We start from the raw sequence: 17,762 nt of genomic DNA, 5'->3' as shown, positions 1-17,762 counted from the left end.
AAAATCATGGTTTGTATTTATCTAAATTACACACAGGCAGCTCTAATTATAATGAGCTCTAATACAGAAAGCTGATAAACATTAGCATGGTTATGGATTCAGTTTTTTACACATTCACAACCTAAAAAGGTAAGAACTTTAGCTAAATATTATAATGTTTGGAGTCTTTTGCGCTGCGAATCGATTCGTTAAAATGTGAATCAATTGGCGTTCTAAGGAATCGACTCTTCCATGAGCGACTCGTTTTTCACTAAAAACACCGCACCGGGTGACCAGGTTTTCAGTGACATGATACACGCCGGTTGTTCTAAAACGATGGAGTTTGAAAGCAAAATTTACCCCTACACTGGAGGATACGGACGCTACAACCGTCTCGTTGTGGTTTTTAGCTGGTTCCCGAACTTCGCCGTGGCTTTGAATCTTTTCTGTGACATTTTCTTCACGCTCGCACCGGAGTCGTACCACTGCCGAGCGGACCCGCACTTACTGCCCGAAGACTTCCCCATCAGAAACATCTCCACACAGGCGTTCATCAGGTTCACCGTGCCGTGGCTGAACGGCTCCGGACTGAGCCACTGTGAGCTTTACAAGTACCCGAGGAACTGGACTAACTCCTCTGAGCTGGAGCGCAGGGAGCTGGTGCCCTGTACCAGGGGATGGATGTACGGGGAAGCCGCAGGACTCCAGAACAACTTCGTCACTGAGGTCAGGCTTTTTCTTATCAGGATCTTTCTTAATTATTTGTTTTTAAAAATTACTTACAATTGTCCTTCGCAATTTTTCTGTTTGTTGCCAATCCTAATATGACTGCTGTCTAAAACCCCTAATAATGGTGTTTACTGAACCCTAATGTTTTTTTATTGAACCCCTAATAATGGTGTTTACTGAACCCCTAAAAATGGTGTTTACTAAATCCTAATAATGGTGTTTATTGAACCCCTAAAAATGGTGTTTATTGAACCCCTAAAAATGGTGTTTACTGAACCCTAATAATGGTGTTTATTGAACCCCTAATAATGGTGTTTATTGAACCCCTAATAATGGGGTTTACTTAACCCCTAATAATGGGGTTTACTTAACCCCTAATAATGGGGTTTACTTAACCCCAAATAACGGGGTTTACTTAACCCCTAAATAATGGGGTTTACTGAACCCCCTATTAATGGGGTTTGCACTTATAATGACCCTAAAATATCATCTACTTAACAGCCTACCTGTAAATGTACACAGTGTCGTAAACTAAAAAAAACCTTGAAATGTAATAATTGCAATAAATGTAATTTCATTATTACTTGTACAAATAACCAGTAATATATGTACTATTATAATGCGTTTAATTGTGGCCATAAAAAGTGTTAAAACTTAGAAGTCTTAGAAACTTGCTTATGTGTCACAATGCTTGTTTTGTTTGGGATGTGATTGATGTGTCAGTCACGATGTAAACACAATCATACTGCCTACAATAAGTCCAGGGTGCTGGGCTTCACAAACACCTTCAATTCTGATTAATTTAATTAATAGTTAATTCATACTACTGCTTTTTTAATGAATACACTATTACTACTACTACTACTAATAATAATAATAATAATAATCCACCTTACAGACAGTCAATTCAAGACCTGTGTTTTAATATGTAAGGTATAAATCACCTCAATTCTCTTGAGATCATTACTGCTAATTATATATAACATCTGTAGCTTTCAAGACCATCTGTCCTTCTTCTTTACTAACTTTCTACATAAAAAAAATAAATATCAACAAAAAAAAGTTTTAATCCATTTACATTTTACTACATTATATATTCACAGAATCCTTTTCATATATGAAAAAAATTTCTGGATAAAAGGGTTAAATAATATGTCACCATTCTTGGTATATACAACAGAATGTGAGCAGTGTTGACCTTCTATCAGCTCATGCCAAGTTACACACGTGTGTGGTTTGAGACACAGCCACAGGCAGCTACAGTAACTCACCTGTTTGGTGACTACTTTCTGCACCCAGAGTCTTACTGTTTGTCCAAAAGTATGCAAAATGTCAGAGAACTATAGTTCTTCAAGTGAGGCCTCTGAGTTAACACCCAGCAAACTGGGGATTTTTGGATAGTCTTAGTATTAAAATGGGGGTGAAAACTTCAACCGTTCAAATATTCACATTACAGCTAAATCGTTATATTTCACTAAATGTGACATTATTTTTTCGGAGTTTTGTTGGCACAATAATCCAGTCTTTGCAAATTGTTCTCAGCAAATTTGATCCATGGTTCTTGACTTGAAAGTGAACTCACACACACACACACACACACACACACACACACACACACACACACACACACACACACACACACACACCATTAGGAACATCAATTACAAGGGCTTTTTCTAGTCTCCAGTTTCTGTAAGTCTGTGCTCATGCTAGCATCAGATTTTTGTTCTTGGCTTACAAGAGAGGAACCTGATGTGGTCTTCTGCTGCTGTAGCTCATCAACATCACGGTTTGATGTGTTGTGTTTCCTGAGATGCTTTTACGCTCACCACGATAGAGTGATTACTTGAGTAATTACAGACTTCCTCTCAGTTCAAACCAGTCTGGTCAATTTACACTGATCCCTCACATCAGTAATGTGTTTCAGCATGCACACCTTCAGCTCACTAGGTGTTTTTTCTAAAGATTATCTTGTTGGTGAAAATCTCAAGAGATCAGCAGTTTCTCTCATGGCTGTTCCATGTCAACAATTACTGAAGCTCTTGACCTTTGCCACATGACTGAATGATTGTATAACTACAAAAATACATGGGTTAAAGTGCACCGTGCATGTATATCAATGTAGTTTTAATGAGAATGATCAGATTAATAGTCCGCACAAGGTCTTGTAAATAATTATCATTTGTTAGCATATGGAACACTACATTTACCATCCCAGGAAACTTCAAGTGCTAACGTTTAACACACCAGACCCTTAGAAATCATCACAAAACAGCTTTACAGACAGACAGACAGACAGACAGACAGATAGATAGATAGATAGATAGATAGATAGATTATTTAGTAGCAATTTTAATTCAGCAATTTAAGCAATGGTACATTTTTGTAAATATAAATAATACATTTAGATCCCTAAACTCTCTGAGACAACATCTGGCTGACACCGTAAAGTCTCGTCAGGTCCAACTTCTACAGCATGGATGCGAGATTATCCGCCGAAGCAAGCGTAAGCTTTGGTCATAAGCTGTTTGCTACTATAACACATTTCAACACTTTTCTCAGACACTGTGAGACATGTGATGTCATAGTGATTAGTAAAATGCTTTGACACTATTGTTACAGACAGAGTAAAAAAGTTACACAGATAACTGGCTGATAAAGGATGATTCCGTCAGTCTTCCAGTCAGTATTGGAGAGTATTGTGTCTTTGAAGAAAGCAGCAGTGGCTACTCGACTGGGTGAGGAAATCTCTGTCACGCCAACAGGAAGCACCCAGCTTTGTGTGCACTTCATCCCGAATCCTTGACTCCATGGCAGTGTTTCCCTCTGTCTGACGTCTCAGGTGTTTGTCAGTGTTTCCAACGTGCAGGGAACAGAGCAGAGCAGGAAGAAGAAGAGAAACGTGCAGCTGCACATCGGTTGAAACTGCTGTAGAGACACTACATTTTCCATAGCACACTACAGCATCATGTTATCATGACAGAAAGTTTCTGAAATGCAGACACCAGTGTACATGGATTGAATTTTTTGTTCTTCTAAAGATAATATAATGTTACTCCAATGTTGATGGTTATAAGACTCTACTGGAAAATAAAGATGGTCCCACATGGATACTAAAGTGTCGATACACATATCTCACACTTTGTTCAGTGTATAATCTTACTTAGGTACTGTAGTACATCCAGATTTCTGTTAAGCTGCGTTTTGACATTGTCTGAATGTCTGTTGTTAAAAGTGTTAAAAGTATTTCTCTCATTATTGATGGGAAATTTGACTTTATTATACTTTATATACTTTACCAATTGGAGCACAGTAGCCTTATCTGGATTTATTTGGCTTCAGAAAAAACTTGTGTATGTTTTAAATGTGTGGCATAAAAAAATAAAAAAATAAATTGTGTGATGTTGAAGTGGGTGAATTTTGAGTCACAAAAGAGAAAGATGAAAATGTAAATTTTAGTTATTTTTTCCCTCTAGAATGCAGTACATACTGTGCTATATAAATTAGCTGATGTAACCTCAGGTTAATGGGAGGTGGCAGCAGCAGCTGGTTCCAGCATTCACTTCCAGTGTATTCTGAGAAAGCTTTGCCCTGATTTTTGGCTTTATGCTTCAGGTTCACTTGGACTTGGTGTTGCCCATGCTCATCTCATATTCCATAGTAGAGTGGTTAAGAGCTCACACAAATCTTTTTATATTCAAGGTAAATAATAGCTCCTTTTCTGCTTTCTGAGATTCCCCATGTGAAATGAATTAATGAATGAATGGGCATGGAAGCCTTTATTATCGCCACATATACAGTATCTCACAGAAGTCCCTTACATTTTTGTAAATATTTTATTATATCTTTTCACTGAAGAAACAACACCGTGCTCTAATGTAAAGTAGTGAGTGTACAGCTTGTATAATAGTGTAAATTTGCTGTCCCCTCAAAATAACTCAACACACAGCCATTAATGTCTAAACCACTGGCCACAAAAGTGAGTAAACCCCTAAGTGAAAATGTCCAAATTGGGCTAAAGTGTCAATATTTTGTGTGGCCGCCATTATTCTACAGCACTGCCTTAACCCTCTTGTGCATGGAGTTCACCAGAGCGTCACAGGTTGATGATGTCATGATGATGACATCATGAAGCTGGTGGATGAGGAGGAGAGACCTAGTGCTCCTCCACCTTCGGTTTGAGGATGCCCCAAAGATGCTCAATAGGGTTTAGGTCTGGAGACCTCTTGGCCAGTCCATCACCTTTACCCTCAGCTTCTTTAGCAAGGCAGTGATCTTCTTGGATGTGTGTTTGGGGTTGTTATCATGTTGGAATACTGCCCTGTGGCCCAGTCACCGAAGGGAGGGGATCATGCTCTGCTTCAGTATGTCACAGTACATGTTGGCATTCAGGGTTCCCTTAATGAACTGTATCTCCCCAGTGACGGCAACATTCATGCAGCCCCAGACCATGACACTCACACCAACATGCTTTACTTTAGGCAAGATACATTTGTCTTTGTGCTCCTCAACTGATTGCCACCACACACGCTTGGCTTGATACCATCTGAACTAAGTACGTTTATCTTGGTCTCATCAAACCACAGGACATGGTTCCAGTAATCCATGGTCTTACTCTGCTTGTCTCCAGCAAACTGTTTGCAGGCTTTCTTGTGCATCATCTTTAGAAGAGGCTTCCTTCTGGGACGACAGTTTGATGCAGTGTGTGGCGTATGGTCAGAGCACTGACAGTCTGACACCCCACCCCTTCAACCTCTGCAGCAGTGGTGGCAGCATTCATACGTCTATTTCCCAAACACAAACTCTGGATATGACGCTGACCGCGTGCACTCAGCTTCTGAGTTGTGTTCTGTTCTGAGTGGAACCAGTCCTGTTAGGTCTTGGCCAACATGCTGCAGCTCAGTTTCTGGGTCTTGGCAATCTTCTTATAGCCTACACCATCTTATTATATAGCAACAGTTCTTTTCTTCAGATCCTGAGAGAGATCTTTGCCGTGAGGTGCCATGTTGAACCTCTGGTGACCAGTATGAGAGAGTGAGAGCATTAACACCAAATTTAACACAGCTGTGCCCCATTCACACCTGAGACCTTATAACACTAACGGTGTCACAACACTGAGGAGAGAAAATGGCTAATTAAACCCAATTTGGTCATTTTCACTTAGGAGTGTAATGGCTGTGTGTTGAGTTATTTTGACGGGACAGCAAATTTACACTGTTATAAAAGCTGTACACTCACTACTTTACATTGGAGCAAAGTGTCATTTCTTCAGTATTTACATGAAAAGAAACTGAGTAGGTCGGGGTTTAAGCACAGGGGTGGCTATGATACAGCACCCCTTACTCAAGGGCCCAACAAAGGCAGCTTGGCAGTGCCGGGGCTTGAGCCACTACTGTTTTACATTTACATTTACATTTACGGCATTTAGCAGACACCCTTATCCAGAGTGACTTACAACTGAGCAACTGAGGGTTAAGGGCCTTGCTCAGGGGCCCAGCAGTGGTAGCTTGGTGGACCTGGGGTTCGAACCCATGACCTTCCGATCAGTAGCCAAACACCTTAACCACTGAGCTACCGCATCCCCTTTTACTGTCTATACACTATACACACTGCCCCGTGTCTATACACTATACACACTGCCCCGTGTCTATACACACTGTGCTTGTTTATAAGCCTTTAAAATACTACAATTATGTGTAAGGTTATAAACAGAGGAAAAAACTGACGTTTCACATTAAAAGCCAACACACTTGCGGCCACAAACTCATTTATTTGTTTATTATGATTGAAAATGTCCTATTCTCATTCCACCAACAGAACTGTGGTACCAGTGAACTATTAAAAATGGTGTCAAGAAATTAAACTTGAGCTGATCGAGTAGAACTTAAGGTGGTGATGGGATTCTCAGACAGGGAAAAGGAGGGACATGTCAATAAGGACACGAAAACAGACCTTAGTGGTTTCCAACAGCAACAACACATGAGATGAAAGGTCAACGCAATCATTTGACCTCGCTGTAACCCTGTTACTGACTCTGCAGTTCTAACAATGTGTGTCAGTGTCATTTATTTTACATCCTGTTTGAGAATGCGAACTCTAGCAGGTAAACAAATCACTGCTGCTTGTGAACAGTTTTTTCAGTATCACTTAAGATACCTTATCTAAGTTATCCCTTGTTTCTGGTGTCCACAGTGGAACTTGGTTTGCAAGGACTACTGGAAGATTCCTCTGCAGCACGTCTGCTTCATGACCGGCTGGATCCTCGGCTACGTGCTGCTCGGCACTCTGTGTGACTGGTGAGCGTTCTGGAGTGGTGGTGCTTTAGGCAACTGAACCGGGAGGTCAAGTGTTTCTAATTAAACACTATAATAAATAAAATCCTCTCTGCTTTTATAGATTAGAATTTAGATCAGAATAATTAGATCTCCATCAATTATACAATTATAAAGTATATTACAATTTTCTTTACTTTTGTCAATACATTTTTTTTTCATAATGTGATCATTTCATTATTTTTGTGTTATTATTTGTGTTATAGCGTTAATATTTTAAGTATTAAAGTTTTACAACCATCCATATTATTCAAGATTCTCAGAATTTATTAATAATGATGTATTAATTCATATTCTGTTGATTGATTGTTAAATTAATCATTAATTATTTACGGATTTCTTTTTTCTTCAACACATGCTTTTTATTTTTATTTTAATGAAAAATGCCAACATATGAAATTGAAAACTTGACATATTTTTTTGTTGGATTCATGTAATCTGTAGATACAGCGAAATTCGGATTGGCCTGATGGTGTGTGTGTGTGTGTGTGTGTGTGTGTGTGTGTAGGTTAGGTCGGCGTCGGTCTCTGTTGATCTCCGTGTCTTTCTCAGGCCTGCTTGGAGTTGCAGTGTGTTTCTCCAACAGCTCCGAGGTATTTCAGCTCCTCCGTCTAGGCCAAGGCACTGCACTCGCTGGTGTCTTCCTCTCCTCTTATATCGCCCGTGAGTTACACACACACACACACACACACACACACACACACACACACACACACACACACACACACACACACACACACACACACACACACAGGTCAAAAATGTATTCCCCTAGTGAAATCAGTGTTCCTAATATAGATTATTATGGCATGTAGTAAAGAGATGTTTGCTTTTTGAAGAACATTAGAACTTATGTAATCAGGTAGCAGGATGTTTGTGCAGAATAAGAAGTTCCTGTTTATCTACCACATCCTGTCTGGCTGCATGTTATACTGGAAGACTGTTTGTTTGTGCTATCAGCATGAAAATATAAAGTAAAACGGTAGCATTGCAGAGTTGCATTATGGATCAACAAGAGGAATTTTAGTCACTCTTTCTTCCTATCATCTTTGCCTGTATAAAGATTCCGACATTTAAGCCGTGCAGCACTTTTCTGCATCAACCTTGTTTGCACACCAGTTAGTTTTTTTTTGTTAGATGTACAATGCATCGATCCTGCTTATAAAGCGGACTGTCCGTGTGGCTCATCATCATCGGTGAGCAACCTCCAAGTGATAGGATTCCAACCAACAATAGGGCATCAGGACGGTTCAGGCGAGAGAAAGAGACAGAGAGAGAGAGAGAGAGAGAGCGGGACAAAGAGGGGGACAGAGAGAGAGGGACAGAGAGAGGAAAAGAGAGAGACAGAGATGGAGAGAGAGAGGGACTGAGAAAGAGGGACAGAGAGGGACAGAGAGAGGGGGACAGAGTGAGAGGGAGAGATTGAGATTATTAGGTATGCTATTTGTCACAGAAAGGACAGTGATTAAGGTGTACATTGTGTGCAACACTACTACAATTTTAAAGACCACACAAATCTGACCATCACAAATTTTACACACACACACACACACACACACACACACACACACACACACACACACACACACACACACACACGAACACACACGTCAGTGTCATCCCCATGCTGAATGATCCACCTACAATAGATGAACAATCTGCTCAGCAGTGGTCCTGTGGTGGTCATTTTCCAGAGATGGATGGCTTAAAGTACATTTGTGTGTCAGTCTCTTAATAGATGAAGAACAAGAATAAAAGCCTTTTCTGCATCAACCTCTTTTGCTCACTGGTTAGTTTTTTATGTTAGATGTACATGGGAAGCATTGATCTAGATTATAAAGTGAACTGTATGAGTAAAGAACTAATGACCAGTAGTTACAAGTCATTGCTCTTCTCTTCTGAACTCTCACCCTTTATTTTATTATTATTATTATTATTATTATTATTATTATTATTATTATTATTATTATTATTATTATTAATAATAATAATAATAATAATAATAATAATATTTTCTTGTTTTTATTATTACTATCATTACTACTACGATAATTGTTCTTATTAGTAGTAATATTATTGTTTTAATAATAATAATAATTCACATTATTATTATTGTTGTTGTTTTAATTGCAATAATAATAATAATAATTATTATTATTATTATTGTTATTATTATTAAAACAACAATAATAATAACAATAATTATTATTGTTATTATTATTGTTGTTATTATTAAAATAATAACAATAATAATAATAACAATAATAACAATAATAATTATTGTTATTATTATTATTATTATTATAATATTATTATTATTATTCCTTATATTTTTATAGTATAAGGCACTTTTAATTGGCACTTTTCATTTTGTGATTAATATTTTCTTAACCCTTTTCATACCTCTTTTACATACAGTATCTACTTAAATGAAGGTAAAGTATAAGCACAGAGCTAAGCAGTTGAGGCTCTCAGTACTGTCTCTCTGATTACATAACATAATAGTCAACAAAATGTATAAAGTTTAGCAATTTACTCAGTAATTAGCCATCACTGTGCTCCATTATTAAAATGCATATCTTTATACTGTCTTAAATTCCAGAAAACAAATTTAAACACAGGTAAGAACTGGAGTAGAAGATTAGGGATATATGTGATAACCTGCTCATCACTAATGTTGATCAATCATAGCAGATCTTAACTGAAAAATGTTTCATGTTGCGCTACCGCCATGTGGCTTCTCGATTTCGGTGTCATGAAGAAAATAACTGGTTTCCTTTCACTTTTCCACTTGCTAGTGTGAACACTGGAATAGTGTCTTCAGGTCAGTTTATTAATAGATTTTTTTTTTATCTATAGCTTGTGCTGCTACCAGTTTTCATGCTTGTCTTGTTGTTATATGATCCATACAGTCAAAGTTCCCAGGATCCACGTTAGTAGTCTGTCTGAGACACAGTCAGCTTCTGTATTTGGAGTAAATATGATTGCAAGCTAAAAGCTATGCCAAAGACTTCCTCTGGAAAAAGGCCACTATAGCAAGCCATGTTTTTCTCATTTGGTCTTCCTGTGATTATATACAGGAATGTATTTCTGCTTTAACTCAAGGAAAAGTTGAGAGAACACTGTGTAATGCGGTACAATCCAGGGAGCTCACTGTGTCAGCTGTGTGAATGGTGGGAGCTCTGAAATGCGTAGGAGATGGAGGTACAGGGTGGAACAAGGAGCAGGAATCTTAAAACATAACACACACACAGTAAGGCCAAATTCCTCTGAGGTCATAGAGTAAAATTCAGTTCAAATGAAAAATATGAGATGTAATATGGTTTCCAGAACAATAGTCGGATGGAAGGCACTGGGAGGGAGCGATGTTGCTTTCCTGAATCCTCGTTAGAGGACGAGGCAAACATAAAGTCTGCAGCTCGAGTCATTGAGGAATTTCACACCATTTTGCACACATTCACGAAGGACTGCGAGCCAACAACTGGCAAATTCTGTTAGAGAGATTTTTATGTGAAATATGTGAAAAATGTTTAGCTCGTTGAAATGTTCATGCCAGTATATTTCAGTGTCCACAACACTGCGTGTGTAGCAGTTGGTTATGGAAAGAACTGCAAAGCCAGACAGCAAAAACTTTACATGTTGTATTTGATATACCTGAAACTGTTGAGAGGAATTTGTCCAACAAGTTTTGGTTTTTGTCATGAAGCAAATCTCTTGCAACAAAAATTTAAATGCATAATGCAAACTGCTCCAAATTCACTAAAATTCTCTATAAATTCATTTTTATTTAATTCTATAGATTATCTGTGATTTAACTTTGCTAATGTAAACAGATTCACGTGCATTGGGTTTTATTTCTCATAAATTCATCCCATAAAGTCTAATGTCTAATTTAATGAATTAACTCAATCTTGACTTAAATGTTGGTCTTTCTAAGGTGCATTCGAAATTATGCATGTATGAGTGTTGTCTAATACCCATTATGCACCTAGAACAGTAAAAGGACAAATAAATTACTATTTTGGAAAAGAATAACTGTCTTTGTAATCATTTTCTGTATTGCAGGTCTGGAGGTGTGTGATCCCCCTCACAGGCTCATGGTGTCCATGGTGAGTGGTTTCTTCTCTGTGTTTGCTGAGCTTATGCTCCCAGGCCTGGCTTTGCTGTGTGGTGACTGGACTGTGCTGCAGGCTGTGGCTACGGTGCCTCTACTGCTGCTGCTCTCCTACTGGTGGTGAGTCAGCCATTTTTACTGCCAACACACACACACATACACACGTGTGAGTGTGTGAGTGAGTGTCAGTGCGAGTGAGTGAGTGTCAGTGCGAGTGAGTGAGTGTCAGTGCGAGTGAGTGAGTGTCAGTGCGAGTGAGTGAGTGTCAGTGCGAGTGAGTGAGTGTCAGTGCGAGTGAGTGAGTGTCAGTGCGTGTGAGTGAGTGTCAGTGCGTGTGAGTGAGTGTCAGTGCGTGTGAGTGAGTGTCAGTGCGTGTGAGTGAGTGTCAGTGCGTGTGAGTGAGTGTCAGTGCGAGTGAGTGAGTGAGTGAGTGTCAGTGCGAGTGAGTGAGTGAGTGTCAGTGCGTGTGAGTGAGTGTCAGTGCGAGTGAGCGAGCGTCAGTGCGAGTGAGTGAGCGAGCGTCAGTGCGAGTGAGTGAGTGAGTGAGTGTCAGTGCGAGTGAGTGAGTGAGTGTCAGTGCGAGTGAGTGAGTGAGTGTCAGTGCGTGTGAGTGAGTGAGTGTCAGTGCGAGTGAGTGAGTGTCAGTGCGAGTGAGTGAGTGTCAGTGCGAGTGAGTGAGTGTCAGTGCGTGTGAGTGAGTGAGTGTCAGTGCGAGTGAGTGAGTGTCAGTGCGAGTGAGTGAGTGTCAGTGCGAGTGAGTGAGTGTCAGTGCGAGTGAGTGAGTGTCAGTGCGTGTGAGTGAGTGAGTGTCAGTGCGTGTGAGTGAGTGAGTGTCAGTGCGTATGAGTGAGTGAGTGTCAGTGCGTGTGAGTGAGTGAGTGTCAGTGCGAGTGAGTGAGTGAGTGTCAGTGCGAGTGAGTGAGTGTCAGTGCGAGTGAGTGAGTGTCAGTGCGAGTGAGTGAGTGTCAGTGCGAGTGAGTGAGTGAGTGAGTGTCAGTGCGAGTGAGTGAGTGAGTGTCAGTGCGAGTGAGTGCGAGTGTCAGTGCGAGTGAGTGAGTGTCAGTGCGTATGAGTGAGTGTCCGTGCACATGAGTGAGTGTCCGTGCACATGAGTGAGTGTCAGTGCGTATGAGTGAGTGTCAGTGCGTATGAGTGAGTGTCCGTGCGCATGAGTGAGTGTCAGTGCGTATGAGTGAGTGTCAGTGCGTATGAGTGAGTGTCCGTGCGTATGAGTGAGTGTCCGTGCGCATGAGTGAGTGTCAGTGCGTATGAGTGAGTGTCAGTGCGTATGAGTGAGTGTCAGTGCGTATGAGTGAGTGTCAGTGCGTATGAGTGAGTGTCAGTGCGTATGAGTGAGTGTCCGTGCGCATGAGTGAGTGTCAGTGCGAGTGAGTGAGTGTCAGTGCAAGTGAGTGTCAGTACGTGTTTATGAATGTCAGGGCGAGTTTATAAATGGGTGTGTGAGTGCGTGAGTGTGAGTGCATGCATGTGTGCGAGTGCTAGTGCAAGTGCTAGTGAGTGCGAATGAGAGAGAGAGTTTGTGTGAGTTCAAGCAAGTATATGTGTGTGAGTGGGTGTACTGTATGTGTGTGTGAGTGTGTAAGTGTGTATCTGTTGACTTGTGGATGACATTTGTGGAGTGTGTGTGGTGAATGAATAGCATGTTTGTCTGTTTGAACAGCTGGCCCTCTGTGTTTCCCGAGTCTCCTCGCTGGCTTCTGGCCACATCTCAGATTCCTCAGGCCAAGACATGCCTACAGATGTTCACCAGCCGTAACAGAGTGAGTCGAAGAGATGAGATCTACCCAGCAGAGACTCTTCTGACAGGTATATGCATTGCTGCATCACTCCTGGAAGCACCTTTGCTTTTACACACCTGATCTAACTCCTCCTCATGAGACACAGACGTGATTAATCTATCATGTGAAAGCCATGTTTTCTCATCCTGAGCTTCTTGTTGTTAAGTAAACTAAATGCATGTGTAGAGAAGTATATGTACATTAATGCTGTGTTTGTGATTCATTATAAATAGTTTTTTGCAAGTTGCAGTACATTCATTTCTCACCTCACGCATGTGCGATGAGCAGAGTGGGGAAAAAACATGGACGCTTCTATGAAAGTGTGTATTTTGTTTGCTCTGTCAATGCACACAAAGCTCATGATAAGCTACATTTACCAGAATTATGATCAGTATGATCCACAGTTCTGGCCACAGTTATAGATTTTCTGTGTCTGTATATTAACTGATCTAATACTCATACTGCTCTAAACTCATTTCATGTTAACTTTAAAATGTTTCTATGCTTCTGCAAAGCTGCTTTGAGACCATGTGAATTGTTAAAAGCGATATAAAAATACGAATACGAATTTAAACATGAATTTATTAGTTTGAACACTAGGTGTCGCAATTACTGATTCGTCTTTTTTAATATGATCTTAAAAAAGATCTTACTATGTAGCTAATACTACTGTGATGTAACTGTGCAAGGCTGTAATGGATAACTTAGACAGTGGCCATATTTCACAGTGGATAAAAAGGGGATATTTTTGTGTGTGTGTGTGTGTGTGTGTGTGTGTGTGTGTGTGTGTGTGTGTGTGTGTGTGTGTGTGTATGTTAATAATAATTAATTTCAGTCTTAATAGTAAGAGGCTTAATAAATCCTATTAAACAAAGTAAGGTCTTTCATTCATTGCCTTCCATTTCTACACTTAAAAACGATGCAATGTCCTTTACAAATTCTACTTGCTAGAAAACAAATACCGATCAACTCTTTCTCAATGGATTTGAGATAGAATTTTATTTTTATTAAACTAGAAAAGTTTAGACTGTCTTTAAAAGGTTCTCCTAATGTATTTGGGAAAATATGGGGCCGACACACATAAATGTAAGCTGACACGGATTTCTTTTTTTTTTCTCTTCTTCGTATTATTTCTTTTCTTTTCATTTTATTTTATATAGAATATATCTATAATTCTTATTATTTCTTACTAAAGTTGTGTTGGCAACTGTTAAACCCTATAAAACAAACAAACAAACGAATAAATAAATTAGTCTAAATGAAGGCAGGAGTGAAGGATCATGTATTTGGGTGCAGTGTGGCTCAGCCTGAAGCTGTGGTTATGTGTATTGTGCTCGTCTCCCACTACAGAGATAGATGTGGCTTTCCCAGAAGACCCCCAGCCCGAGTACCACCACATATTTGAACTCCGTCACACCAGAGTTATCTGGAGGAACTGTCTCATCCTTGCCTTTACCTTGTGAGTGACACTTATACACCTCTGTGTGTTTACATGTTTACACCTTATAACCTACAGTTTACTTAGTCTCCACTTACAGCACATTTAAATCAGGCTAAAGCTGGAACAATATTAAATATCTTTTATGTTACTATAATAACCTTATATTCAATTCAGTTCAATTTTATTTGTATATTTAACAATGGACATTGTCTCAAAGCAGCTTTACAGAACATTAACATAATACAAACATTTAAAAATTGTAAAAAGTTTAATATAATACAAGATTAATATTTGACTGATAGAGAAAAAATATAATTTTTCTGTGTATGCTTTTGTTGATATACTCTGGTATCTTTTCCATGTGATTGTGTGATTTAGTCTGTGCAATGAACTCTATCTGCTTTGCAGTTTCTTGGGCACAGGGATCCAGTACTGTTTCACCAGGAACCTCCACATTTACTCCCCCCACTTCTACTTTAGCTATTTCCTGCGTGTTCTGATGGGAGCCGTGGCGTGCGGCTTCCTGTGCGTGTCTGTTGACCGTTTGGGCCGGAGAGGAATTTTGCTGCTAACTGCTATCCTCACAGGCCTGTCATCGCTGGTGTTACTGGCCCTCACACAATGTAATCAGCATTATTATGTACAGTACCTTTACACTTGTCTGACTACAATTACATTCGAAATGGCTCCCTGTTCAGGGTCACAATGTTGAGAGTTAGCTGAACGCAGCAACGGGAGCACAGGATCCTGCTGCTGGACCACCAGGAGGAATTACATTAGAAATTATCTGGTCACTTAACAGAGTTAGAAAATAATTTACATTTTCTAGATTAAATATATGAGAATATTAAAAGTCCAATTCCTCTTATTAAAAAGTTCCTCTTATTCTCCCCTTGTGTCCATATGGGTTTCCTCTGGGTTTTCCAGGTTTTCTAGTTTCCTTCCGCTTCTTTGATATCCTAAATATGCACGTGCACACTGTCTCCTTCAAGGGCCTGACATCCCATCCATGGTATATTCCTGCATCGTGCCCAATGTTCCCAATGATGCATTTGTTCACATTATCTTAAAAGAAATACAGTATTATTTGGAATAATGTAATTTTTCAATTAATTCAACACTTTAAGTTTTAAGGTTAATTAGCACAAGAAAAAAAGTAAAAGAAATATACAGTATATGACTGCATCACTTCTGTTAACATTTTGAGGTGTTGATCGTAAAAAATATTTTAGAACAGTATTTTTAATAGTTCAGTATTCAAAAATGAATTATGTACATAGGTAGGACATAAATATATAAAAATACATAATGACAGACTTTGCTTGTGTGCTGTCAGTCCTGCGTGGAGGTCTGGTGTTGGTGCTGTCGGTCGTGGGGCTTCTCTCGTCTCAGGCTCTGGCCTTGCTCAGTGTGTTCTTCGCCAGTGAAGTCATGCCTACTGTCATTCGGTAAGACGTTATTATTGGTAGAGTCAACACATTAGAAAGTTCCAGACTGTGTTAATCATGACTTTTTTGCTGTTTGTCTCAGGGGTGGCACTCTGGGACTGGTGATGGCTGCCGGCAGCATAGGCACAGCTGCCTCATCACTGATGGAGCTGCAGAACAACGGCGGCTATTTCCTGCACCACGTGGTGTTTACCACTTTTGCCGTGCTGTCTGTGCTTTGTATCATGCTGCTGCCCGAGAGCAAACGCAAGGCCCTGGCAGACTCTCTAAGAGACGGAGAGGGTCTGCGCCGGCCTCCGCTCTTCCTCTCCAAGAAAGAGAGAGACGACCTCCCACTGCTCCGTTACCACCATCCGTCGTCCCAGTACAACCCAGAGAACTACTCACGCTTGCTCAGTGCCACCAGGAAGATGCTCGCCCAGGACACAGTGCCTTACAGTACGGCAGCAACATCTCAGCCAGTGCTGCTGAGTAACGGTGCTTCACAGTTTGGTCATGATGACTCCTCATAGCAGTTAGTTAATCATTAGTGATTTTACAGGCATTTTATAATTTATTACAGACTATTCTCAGCTACTGTTTCTTGCCACTCTCCATCTGTCCAGTAGGTGGAGCTGCTTCTGGCCAGAATAAACCTAAGATTTGAGATCTGTGTGTGACGTTCCATATTGATATTAATAATGTCTTCAATAAAGTGATGTTATACACTAAGTTGTAAGACAGAAAAAAAGGATAGTTTACTTCCTGTTTCAGGTTAATACTGTCCATGTCAGTGTTTACACTCAGACCAGTATTTATCCACAAACCTACAGGTAAGGCTACAGTACTGTACAGGTATTGACTTCCTATAATGTTTTCCCTGAATGTTTATACTGATTAATTTCTCTCGTAGTATAAAGTCTCTTGTACGAGCTTTATCCTGGTCAGGGTCATGGTGGATCCAGAGCCTGTTACAGGAACAGTGGCTGAATATCTGTCTTTACTGAACTGCTGTGTTGTTGTTTTTTTTCTTAAATTCCGCCATGCTCTCCATGTCCAGTCAATCCCATGAGCCATCACACACTGTTCCTTATATATATTCTCATTCTGAATGTGTTTATGCACCAGTGATATAAGCTCACATGAGAGCTGCTCCTCATTCACTTAGCTGGTCTCATGATGCTTATTAAACCTACCTTGTGACCTCGTCCTTCCAGGACTAATCTAACTGAAAGATGCTCACATTGTTTTACAAACAACTCTGTGTTCATGGTGGTTTATCTGTAATTCTGTCCTGTCGCTGTAGTCTGATGTGCATTAGCAGTGTAAATCAGTCTATGATCACTTGGATAAATGTACACTGGTTACAGATTAGTTTATTGCAGGGTTCCAGTGGTGCTAACAGGTGCATCATGGGATATCTGCAGTGCCTCACAAACAGACTGCAGCTAGATAAGTCAGAATCATGATCTCAGATCTAAGTGAAATTCAGTTCTTCAGTTTGTCGTCATTCTACACAAACCAACTGACTTTATTTATTCTCTTTCTAAAATGTGAACAGCATGAAACCTTTTTTTTTTTTTTTAGACTAATTTACCATTAAGCCAAACCAGAACTGGTGTAACATGGGAACTGTGTGCAATTTAAAAAATAGATATATTTGTAATGTATGTGTAAAAAACTGCAATAAAATCAATTTTTTGTATGCAGTTACATTTTCAGCTCCTAAGTATCTCCCTGGATTTTTCCTAACCTGTACACTTTTTTCTAAACTGCCATTTAATACCTAAACCATCTTAAATTGTTGTATGAAATCGTACCATTCTGTATCATTTATATGAAGAGGATTCATTTGCTCTGCATTTTGTTAAAGCTATTTTAATATTTGAATAAAACATTCCTAAAAAGGTTTTTACAGGTACAGCACATCCCTTGAAATGT

The 17,762-nt window shown here is 39.7% G+C and overlaps 1 protein-coding gene across 1 annotated transcript; it reads left to right on the top strand.

Annotated features, from left to right (window-relative positions):
* The first annotated feature begins 120 nt into the window (after positions 1-120).
* On the top strand, positions 121-17,530 carry slc22a31 (solute carrier family 22 member 31). The gene is made up of 9 exons (XM_027157521.2): positions 121-705; positions 6,901-7,004; positions 7,549-7,703; positions 11,106-11,274; positions 12,836-12,981; positions 14,304-14,412; positions 14,803-15,017; positions 15,731-15,842; positions 15,925-17,530. The coding sequence occupies exons 1-9, from the start codon at positions 232-234 to the stop codon at positions 16,352-16,354; spliced, it is 1,914 nt and encodes a 637-aa protein (XP_027013322.1). The 5' UTR covers positions 121-231; the 3' UTR covers positions 16,355-17,530.
* Positions 17,531-17,762: the final 232 nt, after the last annotated feature.

The sequence above is a fragment of the Tachysurus fulvidraco genome, chromosome 1, assembly GCF_022655615.1.
Source record: "Tachysurus fulvidraco isolate hzauxx_2018 chromosome 1, HZAU_PFXX_2.0, whole genome shotgun sequence".
Classification (NCBI taxonomy): domain Eukaryota; kingdom Metazoa; phylum Chordata; class Actinopteri; order Siluriformes; family Bagridae; genus Tachysurus; species Tachysurus fulvidraco.
The sequence above is the reverse complement of the archived record's forward strand: the minus strand, read 5'-3'. Positions and strand labels throughout refer to the sequence as shown.